The following is a 17,726-nucleotide window of genomic DNA, read 5'->3' on the forward strand; positions in this document are numbered from 1 at the left end:
TCAGTTGATGATACTGATCTTGGCCATTTTAATATTTTTCTCCGGAATAATCTTTGTACTTAAAATTGTATCAGTTCAATGAGCTTTTAGAAGCTACAGTCACCTAACAGTAGCACTTAGTAATTTGAAATTCCTTAATAAGCTGAGTACCTTTCATGTCCAATGCCCAACTTAATATACCTAGTTTTTCTCCTGGGTCTTTTTGTTCATGTTTCCTTTTCTATTGCCCATCCTTGAACGTGTGAATTAAACTACTCCTTCATTCACTGTCTACTCTAGTGCCCTAGGAGGATACAATATAAAAATCCATGTATGACCTTAATAAGTTTTTTCTGCGCATTATGGAAGTAATATATTACTTATTAAGATGCTTTGACAGAAGTATATGGAATTATAAACAATGAAATATATTACCTCCCTCCCTCTTCCCTTATTTGTCTTCATGATGTCTGGTAGATTTATGCTAAGATTATCCTGTGTCATAATTTCTCAGAAGAAAGGAATTCTAAATCTTGTATTAATGGAGACACAAATAACCTTGCATTAATTAAACCCTGAAATTTAAGAAATGAATTTTAGAGCTAAATGTGCCTCTAATTTTAGTCCCCTCTTCCCTGATTTGGTATTTTCATGGTTATGTACTTAGAAAAACAAATAAGATGCCAAAGTTTTACTAGGTCAGGAAGAATATTTCTCTGCTCTGTCACGCATTGCCCAAAGGATAAAATAATTAACTCCATCTTCACTGTTACTCTTCCACTCTCAGGCAGTTGCTTCTCTCTGGGTTATTTTACAGGGTTTTGTTGGGAGGAAGCTAGCCCTACGTCAAAACAGGTTAAGCATCATGACTGTTTTCTCTTGGAAGCAGTGCTGTGGGCAGGGCAGCAGGGTGGGAATCACTGGGTGTTTTTCTGATGGACTGAAATACACACATTATTCTGTGCTTTATTAAACTCAGATCTTACAACAGAAAGCAAATTATCTCCAAGGGAACTTTGTCACCGGGTTGCCTGTTCAATAGTGATGTCTCTTGCTGCCACAGAAACTCCATGGGAAGATCAATGATGGGTTTGCATGAAATTGCCCTGGGACTGAGTCTCCTCTTGCTGGCCTGCATTTACATTTGTAATCCAAACATTCTTTTTTTTTCCTTTCAGTGGGTGTAAAGCTGTCTTCTGTGGCTCTCAACTCACTTAAATTGCACATTACCCCCCAAACAATCTTAATTTTAAAAGATCTAAGCATCCCCAGCTCAGGGAAGGAACAAATCCTGCCAATTTACAGAAAGTAAGATTGTTTGGGGTAATGTGCAATATCTAAGCTTAGTCACATGCCACTTAAAGAGAAAATGGAAGGAAAGTTGAACTGATTCAAACCAGAGTATGGGGGTCTGAATGAGGATGGCCCCCAGAGGCTCATAGATCTGAACGATTAATCCACAGTTTGTGGAACTATAGGAGTGCTGCTTGTTCATCCCGGCAGCCCAGAACCAAAATAACCACACAGAAACTGTATTAATTAAATCACTGCTTGGCCTATTAGCTCTAACATCTTATCGGCTGGCTCTTACATTTTAATTTAAACCATCTCCATTAATCTGTGTATCGCCATGTGTCAGTGGCTTACTGGCAAAGTTCCAGCACGTTTTTTCTGTCGGTGGCTCCATGGTGTCTCTCTGACTCCGCCTTCCTTCTCCCAACATTCAGTCCAGTTTCCTACCCACCCTCCCCACATATCTAAATTCTGTCCTATCAACAGGCCAAGGCCGTTTCTTTATTCATTAATCGGGATTTATTCTTGTGACTCAACATGTAAGCCCCCAGCTACTGCTCAAGCATCAAGTCCAGCTGCTGCTGCCATACTCCCACCATGACAACCAGAGACTCAGCCTCTGAAACATTAAGCCTAAATAAACGCTTTCTTCTCTAACTACTCAGGTAGTTTGTCATAGCAGCTGTGGTGGTTTGAAAGAAAATGGCCTGCAAAGGGAGTGACATTATTAGGAGGTGGGGCCTTATTAGGGGAAGTGTGTCACTGCTGTGGTGGGCTCTAAGGTTTCTTTTGCTCAAGGGTCCCTCATGTGAATTTTGAGTTGACCTCCTGCTGCCTGCAAGACGTGGGACTCTCAGCTATCACCACTATGATGTCTGCCTGCATGCCGCCATGCTCCCTGTCATGATTATAATGGACTGAAACTCTGAAACTGTAATCAAGCCATTCCAGTTAAATGTTTTATTTATAAGTGTTGCCATGGTCATGGTGTCTCTTCGCATCAATAGAAACCCTAACTACAACAGTAACAAAAGTAATCAAACAGCCTCCACGGGCTGAAATTGTTGTAATTTTAATATCAAAATAAATTTTAATTGGCCAACCACAAAAAGGATAGAAACAGACACCTACTTTAATCCGTTAATAAATAAACTTAGTGAGTTGAGAATGTTTCAAGTCTCAGGCAAATCTTTGTTCTTTTTTACCCGTGGGCATCAAAAATTATGTTATTTTTCTTTTGTAAGTATGGGTGTTATGCCTGCATGTAGTTCATGTATGCAGTTGCCCCTGGAGGTGAGAAGAGAGTGTTGAATTCCTTGGGACTGGAGATAACAGTTTATGAAGCACTATGTGGATGCTTGGATTAAACCCCAGGTCCTCTGGCAGAGCAGCCAGTACTTTTAAGTGCTGAAGCATCTCTCCAGCCCTCTACTGGAATGCCTTACTTTTGCATTCCATCTCTACTTATTGCTCCGTATTAGATTGGATTACAGCACAAAAGAGCAGCAATTTGAACCTCTGCTATCTACTAATGGGAGAAGGTACAAGACCCTTTGTTTACAAGCAACCAAGCAATTGTACACTAAGCATGTGAATTGGTACCAGAAATACAAAAGCAAAATCCCATCTTCAGTTCTTACTTTGCACTCTTTTCTCTGAGGACTACAGAGCGGTATAGAAGCCATGTCTTAGGGTTTCTATTACTGTGAAGAGACACCATGACCATGGCAACCCTTATAAATAAAATATTTAATTGGAGTAGCTTGCTTACAATTTTAGAGATACAGTCCACTACCATCGTGGAGGGGAGCATGTGGCATGCAGGCAGATGAGGTGCTGCAGGAGTAGCTAAGAGTCCTACATCTTGCAGGAAACAAAAAACACTGGTTGGTATCCTGAGCTTAGGAGACCTCAAAGCCCAACCTCACAGTGACACACTTCCTCCAAGAAGGCTAAATCCATTCCACTAGAGCCATACCTACTAATAGTGTCACTTTCTATGAGATTATTGGGGCTACTTACATTCCTATTACCACAAGTCAGTTGGTCACATAGTACCAATAGCTCTGGTGTGGTTCTTTTTTTTTTTTTTTGATAGATTGAATGATGTACCCCTAAACGTTATATTCACTCAGAACCTTGCAATGTGACCTTAAATGGGAAATGGTCATTACAGGTGAATCAGATTTCAATAAGGGCAGAAGAGATCACATAATTCAATGATCAGGGTCATGGTGTGAGGGAAATTTGACTGCAGAACCATGCACAGGGGAAGGCAATGTGAAGGATACCTAGAAAGGATATTATGGGATAAGAGACTCAGAATACTAAGAAATGTCTCCACAAGGGACAACAAAGGTGGTCACCAGTCACCAGAAATTAGGAAAGAGGGATAGGTGGCCATCTAAGTAGACTTAACCCTGCCTATCTTGAGCCATGGGGCTTTCCTGTAGAACTTCTCAGAAAATATCTGTAATAGCAGACGTCAGCCCCCTGAAGTGTGAAATAACAAGTCCCATAGTGAAGCTACTTTGTACATGGAACTTTACAGTGGTAATACCCTACTAACTTCTGTTACACCATTTTCTGTGGGGTAAAGTCTGTACAGAGAGCTGAATGGGAGGAACTTGTAGCTTTATGCCTGAAGCTGCCCCAATTCCTGCTCCCAGTACTTCACAAATAGTAACAGTGGAAACCAAGGCATTAATAATCTGAAGGATCCACAGGGGCAGGGTAGGAAAATTAATGAGAAGTTCATCTGCTCCCTAAAGCCATTGCCATTCTCCAGGTTATTGTTGCCCTGGAGGGATGTGTTACCTATAGCACCCAGTTTTCCCATTTGTCACAATTATCCCAGGATGAATTTTTCCATGAAATATCGCAATTATTTGAAGTAAGAGACTATCCAAGATAGAAAGAAGCATACGTTTAGGACTAGGCAACCTTTGCTCTGACCTCACAATGAGGGGATGATTGATACACTCTATGAGACCCCTGGTTGAGACGATGCATGTCTTAATGATACCTAAGGTGTCACTGGTAGGCCCTGGAGCTTGCAGTCCACGCATATCTGGTCCTAAGCCTCATGTGTCAATGCTACTACCATCCCATTAGTTTTACTCAGCTGACAAGTAGCCATGCTTAACATTATGTAAGCTACCTTTTCAGGAACACTAACCCACCCTGTAATGTATAAACCTATTATTTCGTTTTTGGGCTTCCAACATTGAAATGTGGTTTTTGGAATATATCACATATATAAAAGAGCGACAACGATGGTTATCTTTTTCTATTTATTAAAAGGATGTTATCTCTCCATAACCCCCCCCCCTTTAAAAGTAGCTTTCTAAGTTGTAGTGTAAAGAGATTTAATTACAAGGAAATATTTCAAAGTGACTCACAGGCAAATGAGGATGCCCTGTCTCTCTCCCTAACAGCAGGGCTTCTACGCACAACTGCTCCTAAGAATTACAGGTCACCATTCTGGGATCAGCCTTCCCTTTGGGGTGATAGAATATTGTGGAGTCGGCAACTTTTGACATCTGTTACTAAAGCCCCCCAAAAGAAAAGATTCAGCACTTTTAAAGGTCCCCTGTCCCCAGACTATTTTTGATTTACAGGGCTGACAAGGTCAGCTCTTCAATGGCTGCAACCCAGAGCCTCAGACTAAGAAAGAAAGATTCATTTATCTCCTCATTCCGGATCTGCTCCTGTCCTCCCCGCATCAGAAACCCCTGGTGACAGGAGGGGAGGAAACACTTCTGTGTGCTGCAGGTAATTTACTGTGTTGTGAATTAGATGACCTCTCCTCATGTAGAGACAATTGAGTTCCGTGTCACACCCTTGTTTTTATTACTTGATACTTTATCATCTTTGACTTCTCTCTGCCGTTATCAGTGATGTCTTCGAAAGCCCGCTGGTAGGTCAGTACTGACCTATTCTAAGTCAGGGATGGATTTACATTTTTCAATCCTTTTTATCTGGCTGAATCACTATTCATAAGCTTTAGGAGGAGCTCAGAGTTCAACATCAACCTCGGGGTCAATCAATAGCCTAAAATGGAAAAGCTCACATGAGATGCAACACAAAGAAAATGTTGCAGTCTCATTGAGAGGGGCTAAAGAGATGGCTCAGGTGTTAAGGACAGTACACTTGCTCTTACAGAAGAGCCATGTTCATTTTCCAGCACCCATATAGGGACTCCAAACCTTCTGTAACTCTAGTTCTAGGGACCCAGTGCCCTCTTCTGACCTGTGCAGTCACCAGGCACACACACGTATATATGGAACACATATATACATGCAGGCAAAACTGTCATACACATAAAAACATTAAGTAATAAATAAAACCTTTTTAACTTTCAGGAAAATTAATATAGAATGACTCTTTAAAGAACTTGGTTGTTATTTTATTTTGCTTTCCTCTTTTGAAAGTTGCCATGACATCCAACTTATAACAAGTGTCTAAATAAATATTAATATTGGGTTTTATCTCAAAAGTTCTTTGAGATTGTCCAAATAGTACCACCTGAAATAAGGGTGATTCCTTGACTCCAAAACACAGAGATTAAAACTATAGTTCAGTCAGTAAAATGCCTATCATGAAAGCATGGGGTCTGAATTCAGATCCTGTACTCCCTTGCAAAAGTCAGGTAGCATGTATGCAACTTCTGCTGAGGAACTGAGCTGCAGAAAGGAAGGAAGAAACAGAAGGGCCCCTCAAGCTCATCACCTAGCCAGTGCCCAGCCAGGGTATCTAATTTTAAGAGCCATAGTTTCACTGAGAGATGTCCTGTCAAAAAATCATATAGAAAGAAATTAAAGAAGTCACCTGATATTGGTGCCTGATTTTGACACACATATACACACATGGACAAGTACATCATACATGCACACACATACACATAGATTCCAGAAAGCAAATTTAAAGCAACTGGTCAATTTGTGAACTTAGAGCCATACATGTATAAATAAGTAGCTAACAGAATATGATACAGCCATATATGAGGAACTAGCAGGTCAATTTTCTCTGCACTCAATGCTCTGTGACCATTTTACTGAAGTAAGCATCATCGGTTTGCTCACGATATCTTTTGGAAAGGCAGCCACCACAGACTCTGGCAGAAACCCACTCCCTGCCTGCTACTCTCATATCCATGATCACCTAGACAAGTTCAGAAATTTCTTCAAGAGATTTCATTCTTCCATTTTTGTGGTCTGAAAACTCCATTTTTGATATCTTCAATTATTGATATCTTATTATTTGATATCTTAAATTATTATCATGGGTTGCTAAGCATTAGGCATGGACAGAATAAGTTCAATACTGGCATGAGGTGCTGGTCTCTCCATCTTTGCCTCTCTCAGTCTCTTTGCTTGACTTCCTTAAGAGCTGATTTTTTCTTTTCCCATGGCAGACAAAGTTCTAGTTTTATATCTCTCATGTTTATTAATTCAGCAAAAAAAGATTGTCTCCCCAGATAGACTCTGGTGTTGATGGCATGTGTATCCTTAAACCAACCACTGAAGAGAAGAGAACAGGATCTCCTGGTCATACAGGTCTGGTCCCTGCTCTTCTTATAGCTAGAGTTATGAAAAACAATTTTCTTATTGGAAAAGTAATGGCCATTCCACTCATAGAAATGGATGGCCTGTAACATGGTGTTGGTATTTTCCAGATATTTTGTCCTGTTTAAAGTAATTTTGCATTTATTGAAACCTTAGCTATGTGTGTGAAGGCTGTTTTGCTAATTTTTCCTGAAGAGATTTGAACAAACATTTCATTCCTGAGGGGGCACCAAAAATAGTCCAGTGAAATGATACTGCAAAGGTCAACGTGGCAAGGTGATGAGCTCATTGGAATTTATTAAGGCGGTGTTGGGGATGGGTGACATGCAGGTGCAGGGACTCAAAGGCACGGTGTCATTGAAAAGTCCACCCTGGATGGGTGGCAACTCAAGAAAGCTGCAATCCAGGAGCTCTATGCATGACTGGCAGGGGAGTCTGTAGATCCAAGAGAATCTTCTCCAGGAAGGGGGACAGTTCGGAGTTTTGTCCCCAGTCAGCTGTTTCTTGCTTCTTTCATCATGGGGTGGAGCCTTGTAAAACCTGTAAGTTTCAGATCTTCTCTTCCTACTTGTGAGGCTGTTCGTTTTCTGCATCTTATTAGCCTCCTTCCAGGATAGAACATTTCAATTAGGAAGGCTTGCCATCTGGGGAGTGGTTATTAAATATCCACGAATGGCACTCATATTTCATCACTATTCTGTGACAACTTAGTGTCACCCGTATGCATTGTTAACCGGCAAAACTACTCACCAGTTGTCTTCATGTGAACCGTCCTTTTTAGATACTTGGAACAGTGGGACCAGGAGGGATGTCGCGCTCCACTGATGAGAACAATTGATTTGTTTGATATGCCACACATTTTTCTCACTACTGCTAAACTTACCAACAACCTACAAGACATAGTTCTTAGTAGTCTGTTTACTCAAATAAGAAAACTTAAGTACAAAGAAACAGCTTTACTCAAAATGACACAGCTCAAGAACAGGAGTGAGATTTGAGTTTAGGTTGTCTTCTTAGTCATTGAACTATATTGTAAGAGAACCATGCTGAGAACATCAGATTGCCCACTAATGTGAATTGCTCTGAGGAAAGATAAAGCCGTAGCAAGATGACATGACTTAGTGAAGGCTGCTGAGGTTGTCCTACCTACAAATGATCTCTCTCTCTGGCATCCCCTCACATGAATTCTAATATCCCAGTCTCTTTTTGTCTTCTTTTGCTTTTTACTTCTTTGTAAATAACATTGGGAGGGGTAAATTGGCTCAGACCAGTTCTCAACTAGAGATAGAATTTGTCCTCTCCCCAGGACATGCTCCCTTAAGCCTCTTTGATGATCAGAACATAGGGGAGAGTGGGCCTGAAAGAACCCTCATATTCTGTTTGGTGTCCTTCCCAAAGGCTAAGAATCATCTAGTCCAAAATATCACTTCTGAAAAAGTTGAGCTTCCCTATCTTTGAGCATGAAAATAATGTGGTCAATTTTATAGACTTTCAATGTATCAGGGTTGCTCTGGGGCCTAAATAATTTTATGGGAAGTCCTCTGCCTCTTTTCTGATCCATAGATTTGCATAGTACAGTTTAATTTAGGCTAAAGCTTTAGGATTTTGGAATTGCACTGCTATTGTTTTAATTGAAACGATCTATTAATAGACCTTTGAGCATTGAAAATATCCCTCTGTTTACTATGCCCCAGGCTCGTCTACCTCATGTTAGATGAATTCACATCCAAAATATGAATGCCACCCTATTTATGGAGTTAATTACACTGACATTTCTCAATTTCCAGCAAATTGTCTCATAAATAGGAATATGATTAAGTCCTTGAAGAATATTTTTGTTGTTATTGAGGTAATTAAGATGTGGATCACCATTTTCCTTTTATCAGTACATCTGCACTCTGGTAAATAAAGAATCAAATGCTGCTGGGTGAGGAACCGTGAGTGCCTCTGAGAGTGAGTAAGCTGAAGGCCTCCAGTCAGCATCTCCGAGTTTCAACTGAGGCTTTGATGTAGCTGGAGCAAGAATACTTTTTAAAACCAAAGCTTTGAGGAATTTTATTACAGGAAGTAGTACCTATGTATAAAACTAATAGGAACTTCATCATTATTTACTACATTTTTTATACATAATAACGGTCATTTTTCTGACATTGTCTCACATGTACATGATGTATTTTGATTGCATTCACTTCCTATTACTCTTTCCCGTCACTCCTACTCCAGCTAATGCCCTTCCTCTTCCAGATTCTCCTTCTTTCTACCTTCATGTCCTCTGTACATGGCTCGATAATTTTCATTAAGGTTGTTCACAGGAATATGAGTAATGGCTTTGAGATCTTGGGGGTGGGGGGGGATGGGGGTAAAGGGAGATGGGGAGAGAAAAGGGAGAAGGGGAGAATAGGGGGAACTTGGGGAAAAAGGAGGATTGGGATAAAGGAAGGTTGGATAGGGGAGCACGGAACCACAATTCTTAGTTAAGGGAGCCACCTTAGGGTTGGCAAGAGACTTGAACCTAGAGTGGCTCCCAGATGCCCAAGGCGATGTCCCCAGTTAGTCCCTTGGGCAGCTGAGGATAGGGAACCTGAAATGACCCTATCCTATAGCAATTCTGACGAATATCTTGCATATCATCATAGAACCTTCATCTGGTGATGGATGGAGATAGAGACAGAGACCCACACGGGAGCACTAGACTGAGCTCCCAAGGTCCCAATGAGGAGCAGAAGGAGGGAGAACATGAGCAAAGAAGTCAGGACCACGAGGGGTGCACCCACCCACTGAGACAGTGGAGCTGATCTATTGGGAGCTCACCAAGGCCAGCTGGACTGTGACTGAAAAAGCATGGGATAAAACTGGACTCTCTTAGTATGGCGAACAATGAGGGCTGATGAGAAGCCAAGGACAATGGCACTGGGTTTTGAACCTACGTAATGTGCTGGCTTTGTGAGAGCCTAGCCATTTTGGATGTTCACCTTCCTAGAAATGGACGAAGGGGGGAGGACCTAGGACTTACCACAGGGCAGGGAACCCTGACTGCTCTTTGGACTGGAGAGGGAGGGGGAGAGGAGTGGGGGGAGGGGGAGAAGGGTGGGAGGAGGGGGAGGGAAATGCGAGGCTGGGAGGAGGAGGAAACTTGTTTTGTTTTGTTTTGTTTTTTTCTTTTCTCCTTTTCTCAAAAAAAAAAAAAAAGAAGCTCAGGTACCTTATCAGTGCCTGTACCTCTAAAGAAAACATCCCTCTCTCACACTCATTGACCATAGACTGAGTACAAATCCACAGGGAAAGGTGCCTCCCCACTTCCACAGCAGGTGTTGACAGATTAAACCTTACACAGAGTTGGTGTAGATGTCTTTTATATCTTTATAGCGCGATCCCTGTTGAAGCTTGAGCTTTGTTGGTTCTGTTCGTACATCCTTCTTTGCCTGGGTGATTTAGAAACAGAAGTCTCCAATGAGCAGCTCCATTCCTTTTTGTTTTGCAGATAGGTCTCATGTCTAGTTTTAAGGCTGCTTCCTCTTGTGTGATTCTGATTCAGACTCATTAGGACCACAACCATTGCTGAGGGCAGGTTTTGGTTATGTTGAGAACTTTGCTTTAATTGAGTCTCCATAGGTTTTATGGCTTGTAAAACATGAAATATACAAGTACCAAGGCAGCCCTTTCAGTCCAGCTGCCAGGAGCTACTACCACCAACACGGCTTTTTAGCCTCCACGAGGGAACTATCTCAGTCTAGAAGCCACTGTCCCTGGCTCCAGGCCTCCAGCAGAAAGCAACTCAGTCACAGACACCATCCGATGGTATAGACCACCCAGCCACAACACTCTAGCTGCCTCTCCATTGATTTGAGATGACTCCATTTATTTATAGGCTGACTTAACTACAATATAAAAGGAAAGTACTGAGGAAATTGTGGTCTATCCCAACCTACCATGAATAGAAAAGACTAAATAAAAGTTCATGTTTAAAGATAAAGAGGCCAGGTAGTTTAGTACTCACCTGTAAGCCCAGAACTGGGATCAGAAATACAAGGCCAGCCTGTTCTACACAGTGAGACCCTTTCTCAAAAAAACAAACAAAAAAAAAAAACAACAACAACAAAAAAAACAAATAACAAAGCAAAACAAAACAAAAACAAATCAATTGATTAATAATCAACAAAGAGATGAAGGATACTACTAGCTGATAAATACCAGGGAACATGTAAGAAACAGAACCTGTTCTTTCCAAGAGCCAATTGGGTTTGCTTAATAAGTTCCGTCTCATAGACAAGGAGACCAAAGGTTACACAGCTGAGCAAGCAGAACTGGCGTGTGTGATGTGTGAACACTTTTATCTTTGTGTTTCCATCGTCCTTTGTTAAGCTTTCCACATTCTGGCTAACATGCTTGTAGAATCTGGAACAGGTCCCGAAAAAAGCTATAGCTTCGTTATCTGAAAAATAGTAAACACCGTGTCTGCAACATAATAAATTTAAATCTTCAGTTATGTTTATTAAAAATAAAAAATCCCAATCAAAAGTTTTGTTAAGTGAAATTCTTCCCATTCTCGATCCTCAGCTGGGATATTTACAAGCACCGAGTGACTTAGCAACTTGAAATTCCCATAACATATGTCAATTCTTAGAATAGAATTTGCTTATATACCTATTCATTCTACCACCTAGCAACAATTTATAGGGCAGTTAGCCTACTTTATGCAGTATGTCAGATGCAAGTTAAATCATAAGATGAACACTGTCCCTGCTCTCAGAAGATATAGAACAACAAACAAGTAACCAATAAAGGGAGGTAATGCCCAAGTCTAACAGAATAGCAAGTTCAAAGGCCCTGGGGTTGGAACAGATCTGATATACTCTGGAAACTTGTAAGGACCAGTGTGACTAAAGGTTATTGAAACAAAAAAAAAAACCACAAGACAATATGTGTGTGTGTGTGTGTGTGTGTGTGTGTGTGTGTGCACAAGTAAGAGAGAGAGAGAGAGAGAGAGAGAGAGAGAGAGAGAGAGAGAGAGCTCATGAGGGTGTAAGGGAGACCAGGGGTAAACCTTGGTTAGTCCTCACATGCTGGCTGATTTAGTTTTTAAGACAAGGTCTCTTATTCCCTGGGAGCTCACTGGGTAAGCTAGACTAGTTGACCAACCTCTGCCAAAAGTACTGCTAGAATTACAAACCTGTGACATCTGACCCAGCTCTTTCCACATGGATTCTGGGAATGGAACTCAGGTCCTCACAGTTCCATGGCAAGCATTTCACCAATTAAGCTATCTCCTCAATGCCCTTTTCTAATTTTTCATTAGTAATTTTAAAACTAATGGTGGTTTTTAAGATTCCCTTTGCATTGTATTGTCAAGAGTTATTACAGAATAAGAAATAGCTACAACCAATCTAATATTCATAATGGCTATTCTAAGCAAAGTTTGAGACATTTTAGCAAGACAAATGGGGAAATTATTAAACACAAGACTCATCTCAATAATGTTCATGCATATATAGACAAACTCCTAAAAAAGAAACAGACAAGGCTGTCAAATGATGGAACTATGATTTACAATGTGACAGGCAATGGAACGACAGAAATCATTTCTCATGAGATAAACTTCACATCTTGCTTATTTCCTTTGCTTTCAGAATTACCATTTCTGAAGATGGAAACCTCAGAATCATCAATGTGACTAAATCGGATGCTGGAAGTTATACCTGTATAGCCACGAACCATTTCGGAACTGCCAGCAGTACTGGGAATGTGGTCGTGAAAGGTAATGGCTAACTCAAAGAACTCATATGTCTTCACTTCTAATAATAGAATCTACAGACGTGGCAGGGTTCATATTAATATGTATAGATATCACTGATGCTAGATTAATTCATCACAGAAAACATGATATGATTAACAATTCTTTGGGAACCGTTGGTAATGAATATGATTGAAAGGCTATCTTATTTCAGCATCATCCAATACAATTTGAGAATTACAGTCATTGTGTCTATTATAGTATTGTAACAAATGTTATCTGCAGTCCTTTAATTAAATTTCTTTCAAGTCTCTATAGGTTTGAAATTCATGTCTAGGAGCCCTGTGCTAACAAATTAAAAACCCATGATTCAAGTACTATTTTTAGCAAACATTGTTTAAACAATGTCACCGGCAGTTTTACAAAGAGCTGCCCCGGGTATTCAGAGATATGGATATGGCTTCCCCAGGTAATAAAGGGTTTTGATCACCTCTGTGCATTGCTTAAGTCGCCCAGCCATCCCTGTCAGTTTTAAGGAAATAAAATGTCCCTCATCTTTTTGTCTGGGTGCTTTGTATTTCACAACTGAACGTCCTTTATGCTCTTAGCACAGCATATGATGTGAAACTGTCCCAACACCAGGTTGATGGCATTGTTGGAAGTGTTGAGAATTAAAAAGGATGAGATCTTAATTTACATTTCATTTGAATTTCTATCACCTTGTGTCTTACACAGTCAGTCTTAGGATTTTTTTTCAGTTGCAGGAGACATGCTAGTGCTTTGAATAAAAATAACACTCAGCGTGGTGACTTGGTGGAGGTCACCACAAATGGATGGACTTAAGCCCAGAAATCTGACTTCGAGTTCTCCCTGGATCTACAAGAAAAAATTTGAGGCCATTTTTGCCCTGCTGATGTGCAATGCATTCTGATGATTCACTTCAGACTCTTTCTTACTGACCTATTTGTAGCTTCGTTTCTGAAGTAAGACAGCCTAAGGCAAGCAAAAATATTCAAAAAGAATATTTACCTCAATTATAACTTAAGCATGAAGCTAAAAAAAATCACCTAATTATCTATGTCAGGGTCATTGGAAGTTGACGATTTTCTGTTATCTTGAAAAGATTTTTTTTTATCATTAATATACGTATCTGTCCAGATGGAGAATTTGAAGTCAAAGAGAGTTAGAGGCAGGTCTATGTTTAGATGGACTCCCACTATTTTGGTTTATTAATTTTTCTCTAGGCCAGTAGAATAGGCATACGACTGTGGATTCACTCTGTTTTACATATTAAAGGTAAAAGAGAGTAGCTAATATTTAGAGCATAGAGCTCCAGTTAGAAGCCTTTGTTAATGTATGGTTATCTCAGATGCCAGAGGAAATGTAGTGATTGACTAGGACCAAAATAGAGAGCCCAGGCTTTCAGAGATGGTTAGTAGTCAAGCTAGGGCTTATTAGGATGACATCCCACTTATGCAGATGTAAGTGAATTTCAGAACACTGTGTTAAATTATGATTAAAGACCAAGATTAAAATCAAAGAGATGTGCCTAAGTCTCATTTCTTCCACTTACAGTCTCTATGACCTTGGATGTGATTAGTAACCTATTTGGATGAAATAGCCATGCTGGCCTCTTGGCATGGTTTCTACAGCTGCGGTGATCCACATTAAATAATAAGCATGAAGGCCTGAAAATAGTGGTGGTTGTTATTGTTGTTGACATTGTTGTTGTTCATATTATAATAAAATGGCTAGGCACACATTCTAAATCACTGAAGACTTATTGAAGTTTCTAATCCAGTAGAACTATTAGAAAAGGAAAGAGAGATGGAGATTATAGATACACATAGAAATCATATTTCCCTGCTACACTGTGGGGACCACCGGAAAGATGGAGAAACCATTCCCAACCGTCTGTGTAGTTCTCCGCTGCCATATTGTATGACACCACAGAGTAAAGCTTCCAGATATGCCATGATGTAGCCTATCATGGCCACCTCATATTTGATATAAATAGAAATATTGCTGAGATGATAGCTTTTACGTACCTTCGCAAATTAAATCATTTATTTCTTGCCATCTAATAAGATGGGAACAGTAATTCCTCAACTATATATAGTACATGAATTCCAGGGAGTTCACAGTTCAATGTTTTTAGTTGTAGTAACCATTTATGTGTTTCAGTGTGTATTAGGAAAACAGTCATTTTCTGTCAATAGCAATGAATTAAAAAAGCTGCTAAAATACATTTAATTAAGTCAGCATATGTAAAAGTCAAGACCATGAAGGGTTCATCCACTGAAACTGTTTACCTGAGCTAATGGGAGTTCACCAACTCCAGCTGGACTGGGAAGAAACAAGCATAGGACCAAACTAGTCCCTCTGAATGAGGTTGACAGTTGTATAGCTGGGGCAGACTGAGGGGCCACTGGCAGTGGCAATGGGATTTATCTCTACAGTATGTACTGGCTTTTAGGGATCCTATTCTCTTTGGATGTATTCCTTGCTCAGCCTAGATGTAGTAGGAAGGGCCTTGGACCTTCCATAAAGCAAAGTGACTTACCCTCTCTTAGGATTAGTGGGGTTTGGGGTGGGAGGGTATGTGGAGGGAATGGGAGGAGAGGAAGGAGTGGGAATTTGGATTGGTATTTTTTTTAATCTAATAAAAAAAGAGAATTAAGTATTCATTATTACAAGAGGCTCTCCCAAAGTAGTGAGTATGGTGTTTGTATGACTGAATATGGGTACTACACCTCCAGAGCCAATTTTTGAGTGAACTCTAATGGATTTAGGACATATGATAGGGTTAGGATAGACTGATATGCTGAACAAAGGTGTCTTCATAGAGCATTAGAAGTACCGGGCTGATGTGGCTCCATCAGCACAGTGATAGTCATACAAGCATAAGAACCCACGTCCAGTCCCAAGAATACAAATTTTAAGAGCAAGGCCTGGTGACATACACTTGTAATTCCCAAGCAGGGGAGACCCTAGGGCTTCCCAACCATTCAACCCACTTGGTATGACACTGTATCAAGGAAACAGGGTGGATAGCCCCCAGAGAACAGCACTGGATGTCTGTCTCTGGCCTTCACATGTCTGTCACGTACAATATACATGCCCACCTCCACAGACATGTATACCCCAAATGTATGTATAACTGTGCACACAAGAACATATGCACATACACAGTATAAAAAACAACTGCAAATTTCTACATGCTTAGAATACCAGCGCTTGGGAGGCTGAGGCTAGATGATTGGTGTTTCAAGGCTAGCCTTGTCTATATAAAGAGTTTGAGGCTAGCCTCAACTACAAGAGTCACTGTCTCAGGAAACACAACAAATAAAATAAAATAAAATTTTCAGGACAATAAGAAAAAGAGGAAGGCCTGGGAGAGGAGGAACATGGGAACTATAAAGCAAAGGAGGCAGACATGATCATGTGTGAATAATAAGGCCAGGGTGTCCCAGCCAAGAAGCCCCTTGCCCAGTCGGAGTCCAGGTGCTTCAGTGGTCTCTCTGGGTTTGGTCACTGGCACTTACATATAATTGACTTCAGCACCAAGTCCCTCTGATTCTTGTGTTGTTGGGATATGGGGATGGGGTTATGAACTTCCTTTGGTAAGTAAGGTCCCAGACAATAAAAATTTTGTTAAGTAAGATCCAAGGTGATTAGGAAGCTTTCATGTTCTCAGTGGTTGAGTCTGATTCCCATTGGTGTTAAAGGGAAGTTCCCATGTGTTGTGTGGACTCTCTGCTGCCAAATCTCTACCAAGGACGTTCATATAAACTGAGAAATCTGTTTAATAAAGTATAATAAAGGTAGAGGGAAAAAATCATTCTGAACTGTGCCAAGTACTCAATCCCACAGCAAATACTCAAGCCCACACCTTTAGTACAACTGTAGCCACTTAGCCTGGAATATGACATTCTTCTGCATTTTAATTCACTTTCCAGATCTACAAAGAGACTGATTTATCAGAGACATTGCTCTCTAACCTTAAAGTGTGCTTCTGTTCACTTTGATCTCTTCATATGTCTGGGATTAGAACTCTGGGAAGGTCGGACACCAGAACACATTTTCCCCCAGTCTTTTTACAATAATTGTGTCATTAACCAGTCTTTGAAAATTCAATTCTCTTACTTACAGAGTCTGGCCCAGTTATTTGGAGAGAGGCTGAACGTAGATATTTTCAGACATGGGGTCAGTTAGTAGGGGAAGAGAAGGGGACACATCCTCTACATGAGACAGGAGGCTTAAAATAAGTCCCTGGCAAGTATCCATCTAAGGGATAATGATTCTGATTATGCACAAGCAGGCTTCCAGACTGTGGGATTCTGACAGGCACCCAGGAGACTTTTTATTATTCTCCTACCATCTGAATTTCTAAGTTTTACTGATTTTATTTTACTTACTTACTGAAGCTAGTTGTGGCATTTTTGAAATTTGTTGGCTGTTTAACCCTAAGCAAAAACACTTCTCAAATCAGACTCCCCAGAGAATATTCTGCTTACCTTTAAACAAAGATAAGCATTTATGTCAATGTTATTAAGATCTGCAGGAAGGGCCAGTTACCTTTATAAGCAGGACTGGACTCACTAATTTATTTTTAACTTTTTACCAGACGTAACTGTGTGCTGTTTTGCATGGCAGGTGTCTTTTTTTTTTCTTTTGTAACAGGCCTAGCTGTCCTGAACTAGTTCTGTAGACCTTCTTAAGTTTTTTATTCACTTCATATACCAACCCAACCACAGTTCCCCCTCCTTTCCCTTCTCCTACTCCCTCCCATCTCCCCTCCAATACCCCTCCATCCACTCCTCCATAAGGGTAAGGCCTCCCATGGGGAGTCAACAAAGCCTGGCACATTAAGTTAAGTCAGGACCAAGCCCCTTTCCTCTGCATCAAGGTTGAGCAAGCCCATCCCAGCATAGGGAATGGGCTCCAAAAAGCCAGCTCATGCACAGCAGGGATAGATCCTTTTCCCACTGCCAGAGTTCCTCAAACAAACAAAGCTATACAACTGCTGCCCACATGTAGAAGGATTAATTTGGTCCCATAATCCCATGCAGGCTCCCCAGCTGTCAATCTAGATTCTGTGAGTTTCCTCGAGCTCGGGTCATCTGTCTCTGAATTTCCCCATCATGATCTTGACC

General features: G+C 40.6%; 1 protein-coding gene across 6 annotated transcripts in view; it reads left to right on the forward strand.

Annotated features, from left to right (window-relative positions):
- Positions 1 to 17,726, forward strand: part of Cntn4 (contactin 4) — a 995,812-nt gene that overhangs the window by 904,915 nt on the left and 73,171 nt on the right. For all 6 annotated transcript variants that reach the window (XR_005972615.1, XM_041635217.1, XM_041635207.1 and 3 more), the window contains one exon: positions 12,467 to 12,594. Coding sequence is in view for 5 of the 6 variants with exons in the window: in XM_041635217.1 (XP_041491151.1) it covers positions 12,467 to 12,594 (128 nt within the window). In the remaining variant the exon portion in view is untranslated. The remainder of the gene's footprint in view (positions 1 to 12,466; positions 12,595 to 17,726) is intronic.

This window comes from Microtus oregoni, unplaced genomic scaffold, assembly GCF_018167655.1.
Source record: "Microtus oregoni isolate MIOR12 unplaced genomic scaffold, Mior012 000002F_ref0000024, whole genome shotgun sequence".
Lineage (NCBI taxonomy): Eukaryota > Metazoa > Chordata > Mammalia > Rodentia > Cricetidae > Microtus > Microtus oregoni.